The sequence below is a fragment of the Vanellus vanellus genome (genome assembly GCF_965231255.1).
Source record: "Vanellus vanellus genome assembly, chromosome: 1".
In the NCBI taxonomy this organism is placed as follows: domain Eukaryota; kingdom Metazoa; phylum Chordata; class Aves; order Charadriiformes; family Charadriidae; genus Vanellus; species Vanellus vanellus.
The window spans coordinates 96,641,537-96,657,833 of NC_138905.1; the positions used below are offsets into that span (position 1 = coordinate 96,641,537).

At 41.4% G+C, this 16,297-nt stretch overlaps 2 protein-coding genes across 3 annotated transcripts; both read left to right on the forward strand.

Moving 5' to 3' along the window:
* The first annotated feature begins 507 nt into the window (after window positions 1-507).
* Window positions 508-2,435, forward strand: TRMT10C (tRNA methyltransferase 10C, mitochondrial RNase P subunit). Its single transcript, XM_082496263.1, has one exon. The coding sequence runs from the start codon at window positions 710-712 to the stop codon at window positions 1,955-1,957; it is 1,248 nt and encodes a 415-aa protein (XP_082352389.1). The 5' UTR covers window positions 508-709; the 3' UTR covers window positions 1,958-2,435.
* A 2,009-nt stretch (window positions 2,436-4,444) lies between these two features.
* On the forward strand, window positions 4,445-14,045 carry PCNP (PEST proteolytic signal containing nuclear protein). Of its 2 annotated transcripts, none has more exons than XM_082498695.1 (5): window positions 4,445-4,501; window positions 7,996-8,216; window positions 10,204-10,278; window positions 10,787-10,842; window positions 11,808-14,045. In XM_082498695.1, exons 1-5 carry the CDS (start codon window positions 4,447-4,449, stop codon window positions 11,935-11,937), a joined length of 537 nt encoding a protein of 178 aa, XP_082354821.1. In that variant the 5' UTR covers window positions 4,445-4,446; the 3' UTR covers window positions 11,938-14,045. The 2 variants fall into 2 exon arrangements, with proteins under 2 accessions (XP_082354821.1, XP_082354822.1); XM_082498696.1 differs by lacking the exon at window positions 4,445-4,501 and adding an exon at window positions 7,184-7,972 and having other exon boundaries at window positions 8,048-8,216.
* Window positions 14,046-16,297: the final 2,252 nt, after the last annotated feature.

Consider the following 16,297-nt stretch of genomic DNA (forward strand, 5'->3'; position numbering starts at 1 on the left):
AGCCATGTGAATGTTTGTGCTGCTGAGGGAGCCAGGAACAAGGGGATCAGGGGATGTAAGAGTGCCTTCAGTGGCAGTGGTCTTGGCCTAGCAAAACTATAACACTGGTAGTTTCAGTAGTTCCAGTGACCTGCAATGTGGAAATGCACAGAAGAGGGAAAACCTTAGCACTAAAGTTTGCCAACAGAGCTTTCCCAAAATATAATGGTAAAAGCAAAAATGTGATCTTCTGTGATACAAGGTTTTCCCAGAAAATGTTACAAGATGAAGCATCTTGTCCGTTTTCAGAGTACAGGTAAATTTGATAGGCGCCTTTGGACATTTATGAAAATATTTTCAGTCTCCATGCAGCGTTTTGCTTGCTTTGGTTGTGAAGGTTCTTACTTGTCATGTGATACAGATAAATAGATCTCAGACAATACTTAAAAGTTGTTTGAACACATTTTGAATTGCAGTAAATATTCTAAGCAGCAGAGCTAACCACGTCTCTTCACAGCAGAGCAACATGCACTGTTTTTATTTAGAAAACAGTAGAAAAGTAATAGTGGAAGCAAGAATTTCTAGTATTTGCTGAAAAGTAAGTTGTTGCATGTCAGGGTTACTAAGGATGAAAATCTGTGTGCGTTTTCTTCATGATTTCTGACAAGTCGTTTTTCCCCTCTTATTGGTGTTTTGCAGATAAGTGTCTGAACACAGCACATGTCTAAATATGCAGTCTGCTAATGTGCTTCTGAAAAACATTGTAAGAAGTTCTGTCTTTCCATTTGCTGCACAACATGGGATGAAAAAGGGTGTATTTCCACTCAGTAGATCTCTGAGTTTATCACTCTGCCTGAAGCAGGACAATTCAGGGCGTCCCTCAGAAAAACTAGATTTAGATGCGTGGAAGAAGGTAATGAAGTCTGGGTTGCAAGAAGAAGTCAGCGAGACGGTCTCTGAGCGTAAGGATCTTTCCACTTTGGCGGCTGCACGTGAGATTTTAGAGATGTGGAGACTAGCTGGCAGATCAGTTCCAGAAAATATCAGTGAAGAACAGCTAAAAACCTTTATGGAATGTCCTTCCAAGTCAGCCAAAAAGAAGTATTTAAAATATTTGCATATCAAAGAACTTTACAAGAAAAACGACAAAAGGAAAATGGATGAGAAAAGGGAAAGGAGGCTGGAAACACAAAAGCAAGCTTCAGAAACTGATGAGACCAAGAGGAGTTCATTCATATGTTTGTGGGCCAACTCTATGGATAAAGCATATAATTGGAGGGTTGCTCAGTCTATGATCTTTGGCCAACCGCTAGTATTTGATATGTCTTATGAAAAAGATATGTCCGTCCGAGAAGTCACAAATACAGTGAGACAGATAGTGTTAAGCGAAAGCTGCAATCGAAGATCTGTGGATCCATTCCACATCCACTTCTGTAACTTCAAAGATGACAGCCTCTATCATAAGGAATTTATCAAGCAGTATAGAGAGGCATGGGGCAAACTGCTTATCACTGTGACAGACCAGTGCTACACAGAAGTCTTTCCAAAGGATAAGCTTATCTATCTGACTGCTGATTCTCCCAAAGTAATGAAAACATTCGATCACGATAAAATCTATATTGTTGGGTCAATGGTTGACAGGAGCATAAAAACAGGAGTCTCTCTAGCACGGGCGAAGCGATTAGGACTGGAGACTGCGGCCCTTCCGTTGGAGAAGTACTTGCTTTGGAATTCTGGTGCCAAAAATCTCACACTGGATCAAATGATGCATATTTTATTAACCTTGAAAGATACTGGAGACTGGAAGAAGGCTCTGGAATTTGTTCCGAAAAGGAAATATTGTGGCTTTGTAAACAGGCCTGTGCACGAACTGCAAAGAACATTAAACCTGATCAACACAATTAAACTTGGAAAGAGGCAAGAAGAATTACGAAAGCAATTTGCCAAGAACTACTCTAAGAAGCTAACACAAAAGTAGAGTGATGGGGAGGAGAGTGATTTATTATGGGCAAACTGCGCCCTTGAATGCTCCAGTTTCTCAGGACTTCTGGAACTGTACTTGGCTATTTATCTCTAAAAATGCCTGTGTTGGTCAAGTTTGAAAGGACTGTTAGGGATGTTTTTAAAGAATTACCTTCGTATTCCAGCTGTTTGAATTTATTCACGCATTATTGAAATTATGTAAGAGAAATGAGCTTATCTGTTGTAAAAAAAATTGCTCTGTGCAAAGAACATAAATCTGTTCAGTTGAATCATGCTGGGATGAGGGTGACTGTAACTGAGCGGAAAGGTGGTACCTCAGTGCCTCCACCCGTTTGCAGCGGGTGGAGGCCATCCACAGTCATCTTCTAAAAGGTTAGCCGAGATGAAGTAGAAGAGACCTTTCCCCCTTACTTTGGTGTGTAGGTGAATTGACTTTTGATGACTAAAGACACATTATTAAAACCTAGCATGAATTTGGGGAGTTGCACGGCTTGTTTCTGGGTGTTCTATCTGGCACGAATCAAGACCCTGTTTGGAAGGAATACTCGAAATTGACCCTGCCAAAAAACTACCCTATGTATTTTTGTGTAAAACTTCTATGCCTGAGTGCCTGTGTTTTCAGTCAGTGTAATGTAGATTTCCCAAAGTGCTGGAACTTTGATAAACCATTCTATTAGTAAATACTTAGAGGAGCGGAAAACCTTTTAATGTTTCTCACTGCCGAACATGTATAGATCAGTCTCTCTGTGAAAGCCTGCATTCCGGCTGCGGAGCTACAATGGGCACATTGTGAAATGCAGTTCTTTCTGCTGCCTGGAGGAGGAGGAGGGATTTCTCGGTGCCTTTACAGGCGCTTAAATCTTTTTTATTTAGTCCAGCTGACTGTCCTGATGTTTGAAGTCAGTGATGGCAGATGGTGGGCTTTGCCCTGAAAATTCAAAAACCACGACTGGGGGGATGTAATTTGGAACAGCAGAATTCAGATATACCAGGGGTTGGTAGCGAAGCGTTCCCCGTCTCGCCTTGCACTGCCGTGTTGAGGACATGTGGCAAGGCAGCAGAGGGTGCACAACCCCAGTGCTGCCCTTCACCGCCATTGAAATGTGGCAGCCTGGGGGTGTGGAGAAAGGCCACCTTCCTTTTGGCTGCACGTGGTTGGGTGGCACGCAAAGCTTCATGGCAGGACAGTGCATCAGGCACGGCTGAGGGCTGCCTCCCCACGCCCCATCGAGCCCTTGGGTGCATGCGGCCGCTTCACTGAAACAGCCCCTCTTTTAGGAAAAAGAAGAGCCGAGGCAGAGCTGTGTGCTGCTGGGGCGTTGCCTCCTGTTTGCCGTTTCCCCACAAAAGCAGCTTCTTCTGATCTGTGAACTAGTTTGCACTTTTGTTGTCCCAAAGCGGAGTCTTTTACCTGGAGTGCAAGACGCCAGTGCACACGCAGAGCAGGGGTGTTTAATTAGATGGTTTTGGCAGAGGTGGGCGCTAGGGGCGTAATCCACAAAGCTAGCACGCCAGCCTGCAAACTCCTCGAAATACTTATACAGTTCAAAACACAGAAATACACACCCTTAATTATAATTACTGGTTAGTACCTCATCTTAACAATTTCTATTGGTTAGTACAGTCTCTCGCTTTCATTTAAAGCCACGCTGTCCTTTAATTGATGTGTATGCGCTCCAGTATGGGGCTGGGGGGGTGGTGGCGGTGGTCTGTTTGGTCTCTAGTTGCGTCATCTCCCACTGCCGCCTTTACCTTTCCCCCGTCACTGCAAATCTGCGTTGACTTCCTGCTGCTCCCAGCAGCTGCCGGGTTCCCCAGTTTGCAGCACCTCCTGCTATGGGACGTTACCTTCTTGTCAGCCTTGTGCTCCTCCTAACGAGGGTGCGCTCATTAGCAAGGCGTGCGCCCATTACACGACGCGTCCCGTTTCACACGGCCTCGCACCCGTCTAACAGCGGTTTGTCTCTTGCTGGGGCAGAGATTCGACCTTTTACTGCCTTCTACGTACGTCACTTGGGAAATGACGTCATTGCTTGCGCTCCTGTTGGTGAAACACGGAAGACAATTTTTACACCACGTGCCAGCGCGGCAGCCGCCGGCGCTGCGCACGGGCCTGGTTCTCCCTGAGCACCGGTGACGCGGGGCTTCTGCGTGTGACGTCGGGGGGGCGCGGGAGGGCCTCCAGCTCCCGGCCCCGCGGGAGGGAAGGGGCGCACGGCGCCGCCTCGCTCGCCTTTCGCGCCCGGGCATACCCGCCGGAAGCGCGTCAGAGCAGCGTCACTCGAAGCTTACCCGCCCTCCCTGCCGGCTCGGAGAGCGAAGCTTCCGTCTGCGTCATTGCCGCTGCGCCGTGGGAGGCGGGGCCGGCCCGGCCGCTCTGGCCTCCGCCCGCGCTTTCTCTATGGTCGGGCGAGGGCCGAGGGGGTGGCAGCGCCGCGGCGGGGCGGCGCGCATGCGCGGCGCGGGAGGCGGAGGCGGGGGAAAATGGCGGACGGCAGAGCCGAGGGGGAGAAGGCGAAGCGGCCGCAGCCCGGAGGAGGTGAACATGTAGCGCCTCTCGCCGCGTAGCTGCGGGGTGGGCAGGGGGCCCAGCGCTGGTCCCCCACGGGTGGTTGGGGGGAGTGGGTGTCATGGGGTGTCGCTCCCGGCCGGGCAGGCCTGGGCCGGGCCGTGTGGGGGCCGGCCCTGCGGGGAGAGGGGGCGGCCCGGGCCTGAAGGGGCTGCGCTGGAGGAGAGGCCGAGGTCTGGGCCCGCTGCCCGCACGCCTGAGGCTTAGCCTGGGCCTTAAAATCTAACAGCTTCTCCTTGACCGTGTAAATGCATTATTTCTCTCTCTCTAAAAATATATACGGAACAGTTCTGCCGTGTGTTGAGAGAAATTTTACTTGCTGCTGGCAAGGATGGAGAAAACGCCTTAAAGATCAGCTTTTAACAGCTGTGATACTTTTTCAAGAATGGGTACAGTGACTATTCCTTTTTTCCTCTTTTAGGCATTCTGAGGTTTTTGCTTGGCAGCAATCTGCAAGCTTTCAGTTTGTTTTTATATTATGACCTGGACATTCTTGTCATCTGCTGTAATACCTATTATCAGTTCTCCTAAAATTTTTAACTGTGTTTTTCTTTCCTTATTTCTTCCCCAACTTAAAATGGAGAACATAGTGTCTTTGGAAAGATAAAGCTTCCCTTTACTGTTTTTGGTTGGGTTTGGGTTTGGTTTTTTTTTTTTTTTTTTTTTTGGTTTAAGTGTATCTATAAGCAGAGGGTATTTCTTTGATCTGTTGAAAGGTTAAATCAAGCTTGTAAATCATTTAGGATATGTAGGATAAATCATCCAACAGTGAATGTTACTTCTGATAATCACTAAAATAGGAACAGTAATACCTGATTTTAGGTAGTTCCTTGACTCTTTGTTCTCTGTTGGGATTTTTGGGGGGTTGGGTTTTGGTTTTGGTTGGGTTTTTGTTTTGTTTTGTTTTGTGTTGTATTAGTAGTACAGTAACTGGATAGCATCAGTATGTCAGTTATCCCTACTGTCTTGTGCACTGTTTGGTGTGCTGAAACATGATCTTAATGAGTTATGGTACATTTGCCTTAAGGAAGAATAGTTACTCCCTGATGATTTTTGAAAGCAATTTAGTCTTATCTTTTACCGAGATCGGTGGAGTTTACCTTAAAGTTGACTTAGTTGTGACTGGTTTGTTCCAATCATCACTAACGGTCGCGCTCCCAGGGGCAAGAGATCCTGAAATGCTGCGCAGTTAAGCACTGTCAGTCTTGTCATTTAAACCATCTAGATAGTGGAAGCTGTTGATTTACATAGCTTGTTGATACTCATGAGAAAAATTATCTGTGAAGTAGGACAGCTTTTTATTACTGTGATCCATGAAAAGAGCACTGGTGAGGCTAGTTTTCAAAATAGTAATGGTGCTTTCCGTTGGTGAAGTATGACCTCCTTGAGATCTCTAGGAAATAATAAAGAAACCTTAATGTCTTGAAAAATGTATAAGTATTGGCATGGGAGAGACCTATTTAACGGATAATATACATCTGCATTTCTGTTCCCTGCAGAAATAGAACAGCACAACAGCTCCCTCCCCATCTACCCCAATTGTCTTACAACCTTTATAGCTCCATCAGCAAGTAAGAGCATTTCTTTCAGCAGTCTACAGTTTGTCCTAAGTGGACCCTATTAGAAGCAACATTCAGAATGCCTGGTGATAGTGTCTCTCTCAAATTTAGCTCCCATTTAATATTGTGGTGAGAAACCGGATGTGGGTAGATTGTGTAAGGCTTCATCTTGTGCTTAGCAATATTTTAGAATTTGCAATCAAAGAAGTGAGCTGTAGTGTAATTATCTTCAAGCTAGCATTAGCTTAGGAACCTGGACTGGTCCAGTGTGCCCTGAGATATGGGCTGCTGTGGATTTTGTATTTTATGAAAAAGAAGACTTTTAGGCCCATTGTGCTAACACTTTAAGACTAATGAGTCTTCTCAAATCACCTTACAGTCTATAGTGTACCTGTATTGGGCTTGTGATTGAATATTCTGTATAATGTGATTTCATGGACTAGCTGTAAAGAGCTTCTCATAGCCTTGCAGGTTGCTGCTTGCAAAACTGTGCTAAGACAGCAACCAGTGCCCAAGGTCACATGTTTGAATTTTGCTTGTTTCTCTTTCCTCCTTTGTTTGTCACTTTTATATCTATACTTTTTGGGTCAAATTTCTAGTGGTGCAGATTAGTACAGTTTTTTAATAGAGTGAAATTGATTAAAGGTATTAATATTTTTCTTTTGTGATCTGCCACATTTCCAAAGGTGAATAATAAATCCTTTTTTGTTCCTATCACTTATTATCTTGATAGCTAGAAGAGTGGCGTAGAAAAGGTATATTCTGCTGCTTATGATTTGGGAAATAGCAGAAAAATATGTATGGATGATGTCCCCAGTTTTTCTTTCTCCTGATGTTCTTTGCTTCCTTTTTTTCTCAGAGCTACAATCTTGTTGACCCCCAGTTCAGACTAGCTTCTCCCCTGTTGCTCTATCTTACTTAATAGCTTTTTGCTGTTAGAGAGCAGTGCAAAGTGCTGATGGGCTGAATTTGCTGTGCGTGGAGAGTCCTGTTCTCCACTTGATATAATGAGGAACTGGTGCTAGCTCCAGTTTTTCTTAAACTGATACTATAAGCACTTTCCTGTCCGTTCCCCAATATGTGGCTTTTTTTTTTTTCCTTCTGCTACTGCAGTGATTTGCTTATTGCAGCAGCAGAGAAATGTATTCTTGCTGAAGCATTTACTATGTTCAGTATGAGTTTTCCAATGACACCTTAGCCTCATGGTGTAGCTGAAGAAGCCAAGGGTATAGGAATGAAAATGTGATTTGAGTGTCTTTTCTCTGTGGGTTCAGCTGCTATGTTTTCCATGACTTTATACAAAACCAGAAAAGATGAAATCTATATATATGTTTTTCTAGTGCTGATTCCTTCCTCAAGCAGAGCTTGGCAGGTTTATTACAGATGAGATGTGGACAAGCAGTGACTTGAAACATGATTGAGACAGCCGGCCTCACTGTAGTCACTTCCATGATTTTAGAGTTGTGCCAGACAAGCCTAGAGACTGGCGTGGACATGTTTTTGTAGAAATTCAGTAGAATTAATTTTAACTTAGATTATCTACTCTAGATTTGGAATTGGGATTCCAGTTATGAAAGTTTATCTATAGCAACTTAAACTCTAAAAAGATTTAGTAATCTACACTTAATTTACTACATGAACTTTGACTTCCATACTGAATAAAGAGATGGTGCTTCAAGATTGTTTTCCTGGCTCATACACAAGAAGTTCTTTACAAGTAGTGGAGTGCTTGCAGTTTCTTCTGCTCTTTGTGTTTTGCTGTCCACTAAATGTACATTGGAAACTGCTGTCACTAAAAACACCTTACCTATTGCATCCAAATTATAATGCTTTTTGAGGTTGCTGCTCCCATCAATCTGCTCAGTAAAAATAGCTCATCTTGGTAAGTTGTTTCGACTTCACCAGGACCTGAAGAAGAGGCAGAAAAACCTGTGAAAACTAAGACTGTTTCTTCCAGTAATGGAGGAGAAAGTTCGAGTCGCAGCGCAGAGAAACGGGCAGCTAATGAAGAAGCTGAAGACTTCACTACAAAGCCTGCTCCTGCCAAAATGTCCAAGTTTGGATTTTCCATAGGCAGTCAGACAGCAAAGAAGGCATCTGCAATATCCATCAAACTAGGAGCAAACGTAAGTTGTCTGAGGACTTTCAATTTTAAGGAAAGTGAGGCAAAGGGGAAGAACTTTGGGGAGGCTTCTGTGCAGAAGGAAAGCCTTGAATTAAATGTGGGTAACTTGGATAAAGTTTAAGAAAGCATTGCAGGGCCAGATAGTCATGCATGTGTAAGTACTTCAAGGTGATTAATACTAGGTCAGTTGTTTCAGGAAGCATAAGACTTGATTGAAATGAGCTGTAGATCTTTGAACATACAGAATAATTTTGTAATGAGATTTGATAAGTCTGGAATAATTTCCTGAGGGAAATGAGCAGACTTGTTAAACTGTTCAGGCTACTTTGAAATGAGTGCTGGGAGCTTCATTGCATAGAATGCTTAAAGCTACAAGAAAGCACATACGCTCCTAGATGGCTTAATAGGTCGTCTTCCACTCCAAATATCTTATTTTAGTATGGGGAACTATAGTTTATTTTTCAGTGGCTTTGCCTGTTCTTTGCAAGGTCAGTATGATTAATTTGTACTATATACTTTGTTACATAGGTTCCTAAGAATTCTGATCCCCTTTATTATCCCAGTACAAGGTATCCTTGTGCTTGTTCAGATGTGAATCTGATGCTTCTCTTTACTACCAAAGTAGTCCTCTACTAGCTTGGGCAAGGACAAGCCGGATCCTGTGCCTTTCTTTAAGACAGTTCATTTACACTTACCATGTACTACTGTGGTGGATACTTTATAAATCCTTTTCTGGATTAAATTCAAACTGTAATCATGAAAGGCTTGCACCTGCAATGCGAGCATTTTACAGATCTGCAAAAGATGAAAAGTGTGCTCTGTTATTTTGAAATGGGAGGGAAATGTGGGCTGGCAGCATACTAGGGTAAAATGCAATCAGGTCATCTTGGACTTTGGAAAAATTGACAAAGCTGCCTTCTCTGAGCTGCTAGCAAGCTCTGATTTCTCATGTAGAAAGATAATTTCAGTGGCAATAAATTTGGCTTGGGATTTGTGGCTCACTGAATTTAGTGGGTGACTGACAGTGCACCAGATTGGACAGTACTTAAACTTATCGCATTTCTTTTTAGTAACTTTTATTCCCTTAGTATCTTACCCATTCCTGTGAAGCTGACTTGTTAAAAAAAATGGCACAATATTTATATGTTATACACTATTGGTGAGGAATAGCGTATAACAGTCGTATAAGGACTCTGCTGCAGTATCAGCTTCGAAACTATGAGTGAATATAAAATAATCACCAATAAAGTCAAAATGGAGGAAACTCTGTATATGACTGATTTAGGTAATTGGTAGTACTGTAGAAGCAAACTGTTACTGATGACTCAACTCTTTCTTAGTGGTCTCGAAGTTACTTTCAGTGTCTCTGCTGTATTGCATGTAACAATTGTGAGTTTGGTAGCTTCTTACACTTTAAATAGAGGAAGGTATTTATTGGAAGTCAAAATAACACTTTTTGAAGGAGCCTTATATAAATCGGACTGTGTGATACACAGTGAGGCTAGTTAAAAAGTATTGAATTGTTTTAAGCCAGAAAGTTGTTACGTTGTTTAAAGACAAGGAAAATAAACATACTCATCTTCCTCGCATTGATAGATAAGAATACTCCAGAAGAATAATGGAAACAGTGACGTAGTAAAATTTTGAATGCCATGACTTATTCAGGTTCTTATTTAATTGTTCACGTCATGCACCAATGGCTGCATAACCCTGCAGGGGGCTAGAAAGTTAAGACTTCCTTGTGGGGAATTGTAACATGAGAGATCTCGGCTTGCTTTTCAGGGTGTATCTTGTGCAAAAGAGCAGCTGTTTTCCTTTTTCATTAGAGAGAAACCTTTATCTGCTTGATTCGAACAAAACCACTTTTACCCCTCATATCCTGTTTCGGTGATGAAGTTTGACTTCATTTTACCAAAATATTTAAAATAGAAAGGGTAGCATTTTTGAGTTAGTAGACTGACTTTACTTGTGCATTTGGTTTTTTTCAGAAGCCTAAAGAGCCTGTTCCAACCCTTGCTCCAAAAACCCTTTCTGTAGCAGCGGCTTTCAATGAAGATGAAGATGTGAGTAACAAGCTAGTCATCAACACAACCTAAAATACCATTGTGGGTTAGAGTTAGGCAGAGAGAGTGGGTCATTTAAAGTTCTTCACATAAATGTCAGGGATTTGCAATCTAGAAATGTCTCTTGGTTTTGTTTAAGAATGTGCAACTTTGTAGCTCTGTGTTGTTTCAAGAAATCATGAAAGTGCTGATAACTTTTTTCCTGCAAATGAGATGCCCAACGTAATTTGAATTAATGGTTCCTTTCTCTGGGGTTGATAAAGGGGAGGCGAAGAAAAGTTGTGCTGCTTCTGGTTTGCTAAATATTTGATTGTTGTGTTACTGCTGCATGTTACAGAGAGGTGAAAAAAGGAATTTGTATTTCTTTCTATGATCTTGTAGAACCTCTGTTTTGTCCGAAGTTACTTTGCTTTCCTGTAGGGCTGTAGTCCATACTATATCTTGTCAGGCATTTGAAATGTTTTAAAGAGAGCAGCCAGCCGCACTCTAACCTCCTTTCTCCCTGTAGAGTGAACCAGAAGAAATGCCCCCAGAAGCGAAGATGCGCATGAAGAACATTGGAAGGTAGGTCAGCTTTTAATTATGATTTGGAGGAGGGTGAGCATGTGAATATACCTTCTTGAGCACAGGTCAGATCTTGCCGATGGTTTAGAAATATGGGAAGATAGAATAGGATGAAAAAAATTTTTCTCCCGAAACAAGAAATTTTAATATAGATATTTTCTAATGTTTCAGCTGTATGTTAAAAGTAGTACAGTTGCACTTGCACTTTGAATCTTATTTGCTACCTTCTTTCTGAGGAAGAAATTGATTCTATAGTAAATAGAAGCTAGCTTTCTTCTTGGAAAGGTAATAGGTGGGAGTTCCTGCTTGCTGCTAAACTTTCTATCTTTCTAGTTCTCCATTTTATAAATTACCCTGAAGTAAGGTGGTCTGCTCAGACTTTCAGACTTTTAAACTCCCATGCAAGGGGAAGATGAGAATCATCACCGTCAGAGAGACAAAGAATAGCTTGTTTACGTTTAAAACAAATACATGTAATTGTTCTGCTTGCCACAAATTTGAGTATTGGGCCAATCCTAAAACGAATAGGCACATTTTCAGAGGAGGCTCCACTTAAGTAAGGGATGAATTTTGAGCATATATATTTTAAACATGTTCATCATGATAGACTGCTTTTAAAGTCAGGGCCTTGGAGGCTCACTAATGTTCGGTGCAGTTTTTTCTCCAGTAGCAAATTTGGATCCTCAATTTTGTAGCCCTTGCAACAAATTCTTCACAGCTGGCACTGCCACTTCCTCCTCTGTTGGCCCATCTCATTGCTCTGTCTTGATGTGCTATGGAGAGATCAGTTCTGTGGCCAACTTAAAGTTGCTAATAGTGAGGACTCCTGATGTAGTGGAAAGAAACAAATGCGTGGTAGTTTCTGGTGGCAGATTGGACTGGAAATTGGTGTTTTCAGTGTCATGTTGTGCAAACCGCTGTAGTTGAACTGACTTTCTCAACTGATCTTGTTTTACTTCTCACAGGGATACACCAACCTCAGCAGGACCAAATTCCTTCAATAAAGGAAAGCATGGTTTTTCTGACAACCAGAAGCTATGGGAACGAAATATAAAATCTCATCTTGGAAATGTCCATGACCAAGAAAATAACTAAATGATGTGGATTGAGAGTTGGGTGTTTGGGGGGAGGGGAGGGTGAAACGTTAAAGGAACAGTTTCCTTTTTTAAGAATGGTATAAGACTATCTTTGGAGCCACTTTTTTAAGATTTTGAGTGGTACACTAATAACTGAGTTTGAAATTAGAGGTAATTTATGTTTTGTATACAGATTTCAAGGCATTTGCTAATTTTGTAGTTCCATGTGATTAGTTTCAAAAGGTTACAGATAATAAAGAAATTGGAGTGGTACCTTTTTTAAGATTTTTTTTTTTTTTTTTTTTGGTCAGTGATTAGTTAAGGTGGATGAAAAAGGTTACTGTCTCTTTAATCAGGTTAACATTGAATGCTCTTGCATTCACACTTCTGGCTCCCTCTTCATAACAGGAGAAACAGTTGACTCCTAGGAATACTGCTAAAGAAAGTGAGCATTGTCTTGTGCTAGAAGTGTTACTGGACTATTAAGTTGAATATAAACTTACGCAGGAAATAATAAGAACCTGGATTATTTTTTTTCTCCCTGCAGTCACCTTTTGTTAAGTCTCTGCAAACTAGGAATTATGTTGCTCTGAGTGGCTCTGGTAACTTAGCTCTAATTTTGTTTAAAACTTCATGTAGGATGTGTAACCTTCTGCGGCTTGTTTCATCCTAAGGAAATAGGCCTTGTCTGTATATTAGATACAGTCTGTAAAGAATATTCACTACAAAGGTAAATCAGTATTTTCAGTGTGTTCCTCTTAAATCATTAGCCTTGAGTAGTGCTTGTTAGCATTTCCTTGTGGTACACAAAAGCCACCACCAAAAAGACAAGCTATTGTACATTGAGCTTCACATTTGTTTGAAATATTTTTCTTTACTATGCCTAGAAGGAATAAAAGCCACACCAAAAATCGGTAACTCACTGCTTAAGTATGAAAAATCTAAGATGCACTTTCCCTGTCTTGCCATTTAAAACAAAATACCTTGATGCCTGTGACCTCAGTGGACGCTATCAGGTTAAAGAAGAATCCTGTATTTGCAGTCCCAATGCTTCTAACGAGTGTCAGCTTCAGAAATAAGACTTGATCTTGTCCTGCCTGCCTGTGTTCTGCATTAATTTTCAACAACGACATTAGTCTGGTCAGTTTAATTTCTTAGCTTTCATACTGCGGAACAGTGCTGTAGGATATCAAACCTAGTAATGACTGTCTAAATTTCAGTGTAATTCATATAGCATATTTTTGACACATTTTACAAGCAGAACTGGTTGAACAGAAAATTATTAACAGCAACACCACCATCCCCGCCCACCCATACATAAGTTTCTTTTTAAACTCAAATACCTGATAGTGTCGACCACTAAATTAATTTCAGCCTGGAACTGGTTGTAGAATTCAATATGTTAATTGCTTACATCCTGCCTCTAAAACCTTTCTTCATGCTAAATTTGAACCTATGAGTGCAGAAAGGAAAGTGCATCTTGAAGTGTTTCTTTTGTTTTGTTGTTTGTTTTTTTGGTTTGTTTTTTTTTTTTTTTTTTTTTCAGAAAAGCTCTGACCACTTAGACTTTTGAGTTTGTAAGTTCTAAAAAATATTTTTTTGTATTTTTGTATTGTATGTGTAATCTTTTTTTTCTTTTGAAGTCTGATGCAGTTGAAAACCTGTAACTATTTTCTTTAAAAGCCTTGTTATAAACGTAACATAAAAACGTATACATTATTTTTTTTCCATAGCAGAAATCTTTGGTTTATTTAAAACAAAACACACTTTCAAAACTGGCTTTCAGGATTTCCAAAACTGATTTGGGCGTTAGTGGAACTAGGCAAGGCAAAATGAAGCATTTACTTTTCACTTATTTTCATCACATGTGGTTATGTTTGTTGAAATAAATCCCTTTAAGATAGTGGTAATTCACAGTGAATAACTACTTTATCTTGCTCCTTAGTAGTTACTTGATACTGTCTCGGTCACTTGTATTAGGAAGAAGCAAGAGAGAACTTGGAGTAAGAATTCAAGGAAGACTTTGAGACCTGTTCTTTTTTAGTTTACCTGCCACCAACAAGGTCTTCCACATTTGTGGCTGAAGTAGACGTTCATTTCAACAGAATTTCCTGGTTCTTAAAAATCCTTGAGGACATTGCTAGGCAGAACAGCAGACGCGCTAGTAAATGCCTTCCATGCAAATGAGAGAGCAAAAGTTATATTTATATATATATATTTTTTTTATATATATCTTTCTTACTCCCATGGTCAATAAATGTAATCCTAGACCTTGTGAGAGACTGCAGCAGCCTCAGCTGGGGGGGAGCAGAGATCCTGTCTCCGTCGCTGTGCGAGTTCTGTTCCTTCTCAGTGCTTCACAGAAGGAAATCGATCAGGATGGCCTAAATGCACTCAGGACGGAGTGCCTCATCAAGCTTGATCTTGTAGCTGCGAGGGTGTCTGCTGGTGTTTAGTGTCTGACACTTTCGGAAAGAACTGACCTGAAAACTATTGTCAAGGCAGATGTTAGGTGGAACTTCACCTGTTCTAGGCTTTCCTTACAATAGTCACTGTCATTGCATGAAGGTAGTCTTGGGGAGGGTGCGTGTTACTTTTTTGTTCTTTTTCTAAGAATATTCAGGAATCCTAAAGCTCGTGATAAACTACCTGATTTAGCTGAGACCTTTAGCTGCTTAGTATAGCAAGGTGTGTATACCGGTCAGTGCTTGAAATGTCTATCCATGTAACTTGTGCAGTTCTATCTCCAAAGGCTTATGCTTGCTTAGCACTAAAGCTTTACTTAGCGTCTGAGCAGCTTGCAAAACATTCAATGAGGTGAAGATGTAAGTAGTTACCCAGTAACCTTCTGCGTGCCACCCTGCAGCTAGGCTGCTCTTGAGCCTGCTGGGTTGTGAATGGATCCAAACTCATCTAATGATAACTACGTAAAAATTATTAAAAACAAATAAAACACCAAAACCACCAAACAGTGCAGTTAGCTGCTGGCAGAAGTGATTCAAGCATTGCTGGTATAGCCCCTTACACACCTGATTTCATTCCTTTAAAAGCGTTGGAGGTGCACTGTCCAGATTCTCAGAATCTGTATTCCATCATCAGAAGGAAGTCCCCAACCGGCCTGGCTGTGAGGTGACTGAGGGATGCTCTTTCACCTTCACGGGCTTACTCCCATGTTGTACGTGACCTAACTGCACTATTCAGCCAACTTTGACAAAACCAACTATCATGTCCTGACGTGACCACCACGGCAGCAGCCCCAGCTGCATTTAGGCACAATGTGCTTGATCTCTGTGTCTGCCAGACCTGTGGAGACACCTCCTTGTCAGAACTCAGGCAACCGCAGTGCATTCTGTCTGCTGGGGGTGGCTTTACCAAAGCTTTCACTGGGGGAGACTTGGAGGAAAATGCAGCTTTTGCTATCCAGGTTGCTTCTGGACAAGGCAAATGGAGATTTTAAACTATTGGAAATCACAGGTGTAACTAGAAGTCTTTCTAGGCTGCCGTAAGATAAGAAGATAAATCTTTGGAGAAGGCTTTTCATCTGTGTAGTTAGTAGCCTTAAAAGGTGTTCTGCAAAAAGAGGTTGGGTTTTTTTTAATTTGTTATGAAATTATAAAAGGAGGCATGCTGAGTAGTTCTGCCCTTAAACTACAGAAGGGAGGGTTATGTTCTAAAGTCACAGTAGTTCCTCTAGTTCCTCTGCCAAGAGACACTAGAATACCATAAAAACCAGACAATTAACAATTTGCTTTTTACTTTGTCCAATGAAGACCTTCCTTATTTCTTTTGCTTTTATTAATGGATGGTTCTCCTACTGTTCTCTAATTTTGATATATATTGGCATCTTAAAAACTATATAGTGTTTACTTAGGAAGGCTGCTTGTGTTTAATAATGTGGAGCCATTGCCTCGGGGCAGATGCATAGTTATCCATAGAATTAAAAGCATGAAACATGAACTGTTACACTTAAACTCTGTATATAGCATGTTAAATTTCTGTTTATGAACGCCCATTTAAAAGTCTGGAGTGGCAGGAGTCCACACAAGATTTAGTTAACAAAGCAAGTCTTTAAACATTGCATTGCATGCTTTTTGCAGTATAGATACATGTATATGCCACTACCCTTTAGGTGAAGTAGAGAGGGTAAGAGCAGCAGTGACTGTCACAGCGAGCAATTGGAGTACGTATTTTTTGATTCAGTGGCACATAGTGGGATCTTAAAAATCTTTGCTTATCTTGTGACTTAGTTCTTAAATTTGGTTCTTGGGGTTGGATTTCCTGGTGAGACGGATGCACAAATAAAGGGTTTGTGGTTCTGTAGCAAGAGCTCCCCTGAACCTTGACGTCACGAGCCTATGTTTATGTTTTCCTTGCAGTAT

What these genes read in the sequence shown, in the direction of transcription:
- PCNP (XM_082498695.1), top strand. Translation starts at nt 4,447, where the DNA reads ATGGCGGACGGCAGAGCCGAGGGGGAGAAGGCGAAGCGGCCGCAGCCC. An exon ending in GCGGCCGCAGCCCGGAGGAG is followed by an intron (nt 4,502 to 7,995) that starts GTGAACATGTAG and finishes CGACTTCACCAG; the next exon opens with GACCTGAAGAAGAGGCAGAA. An exon ending in CCATCAAACTAGGAGCAAAC is followed by an intron (nt 8,217 to 10,203) that starts GTAAGTTGTCTG and finishes GGTTTTTTTCAG; the next exon opens with AAGCCTAAAGAGCCTGTTCC.
- TRMT10C (XM_082496263.1), top strand. Translation starts at nt 710, where the DNA reads ATGCAGTCTGCTAATGTGCTTCTGAAAAACATTGTAAGAAGTTCTGTC.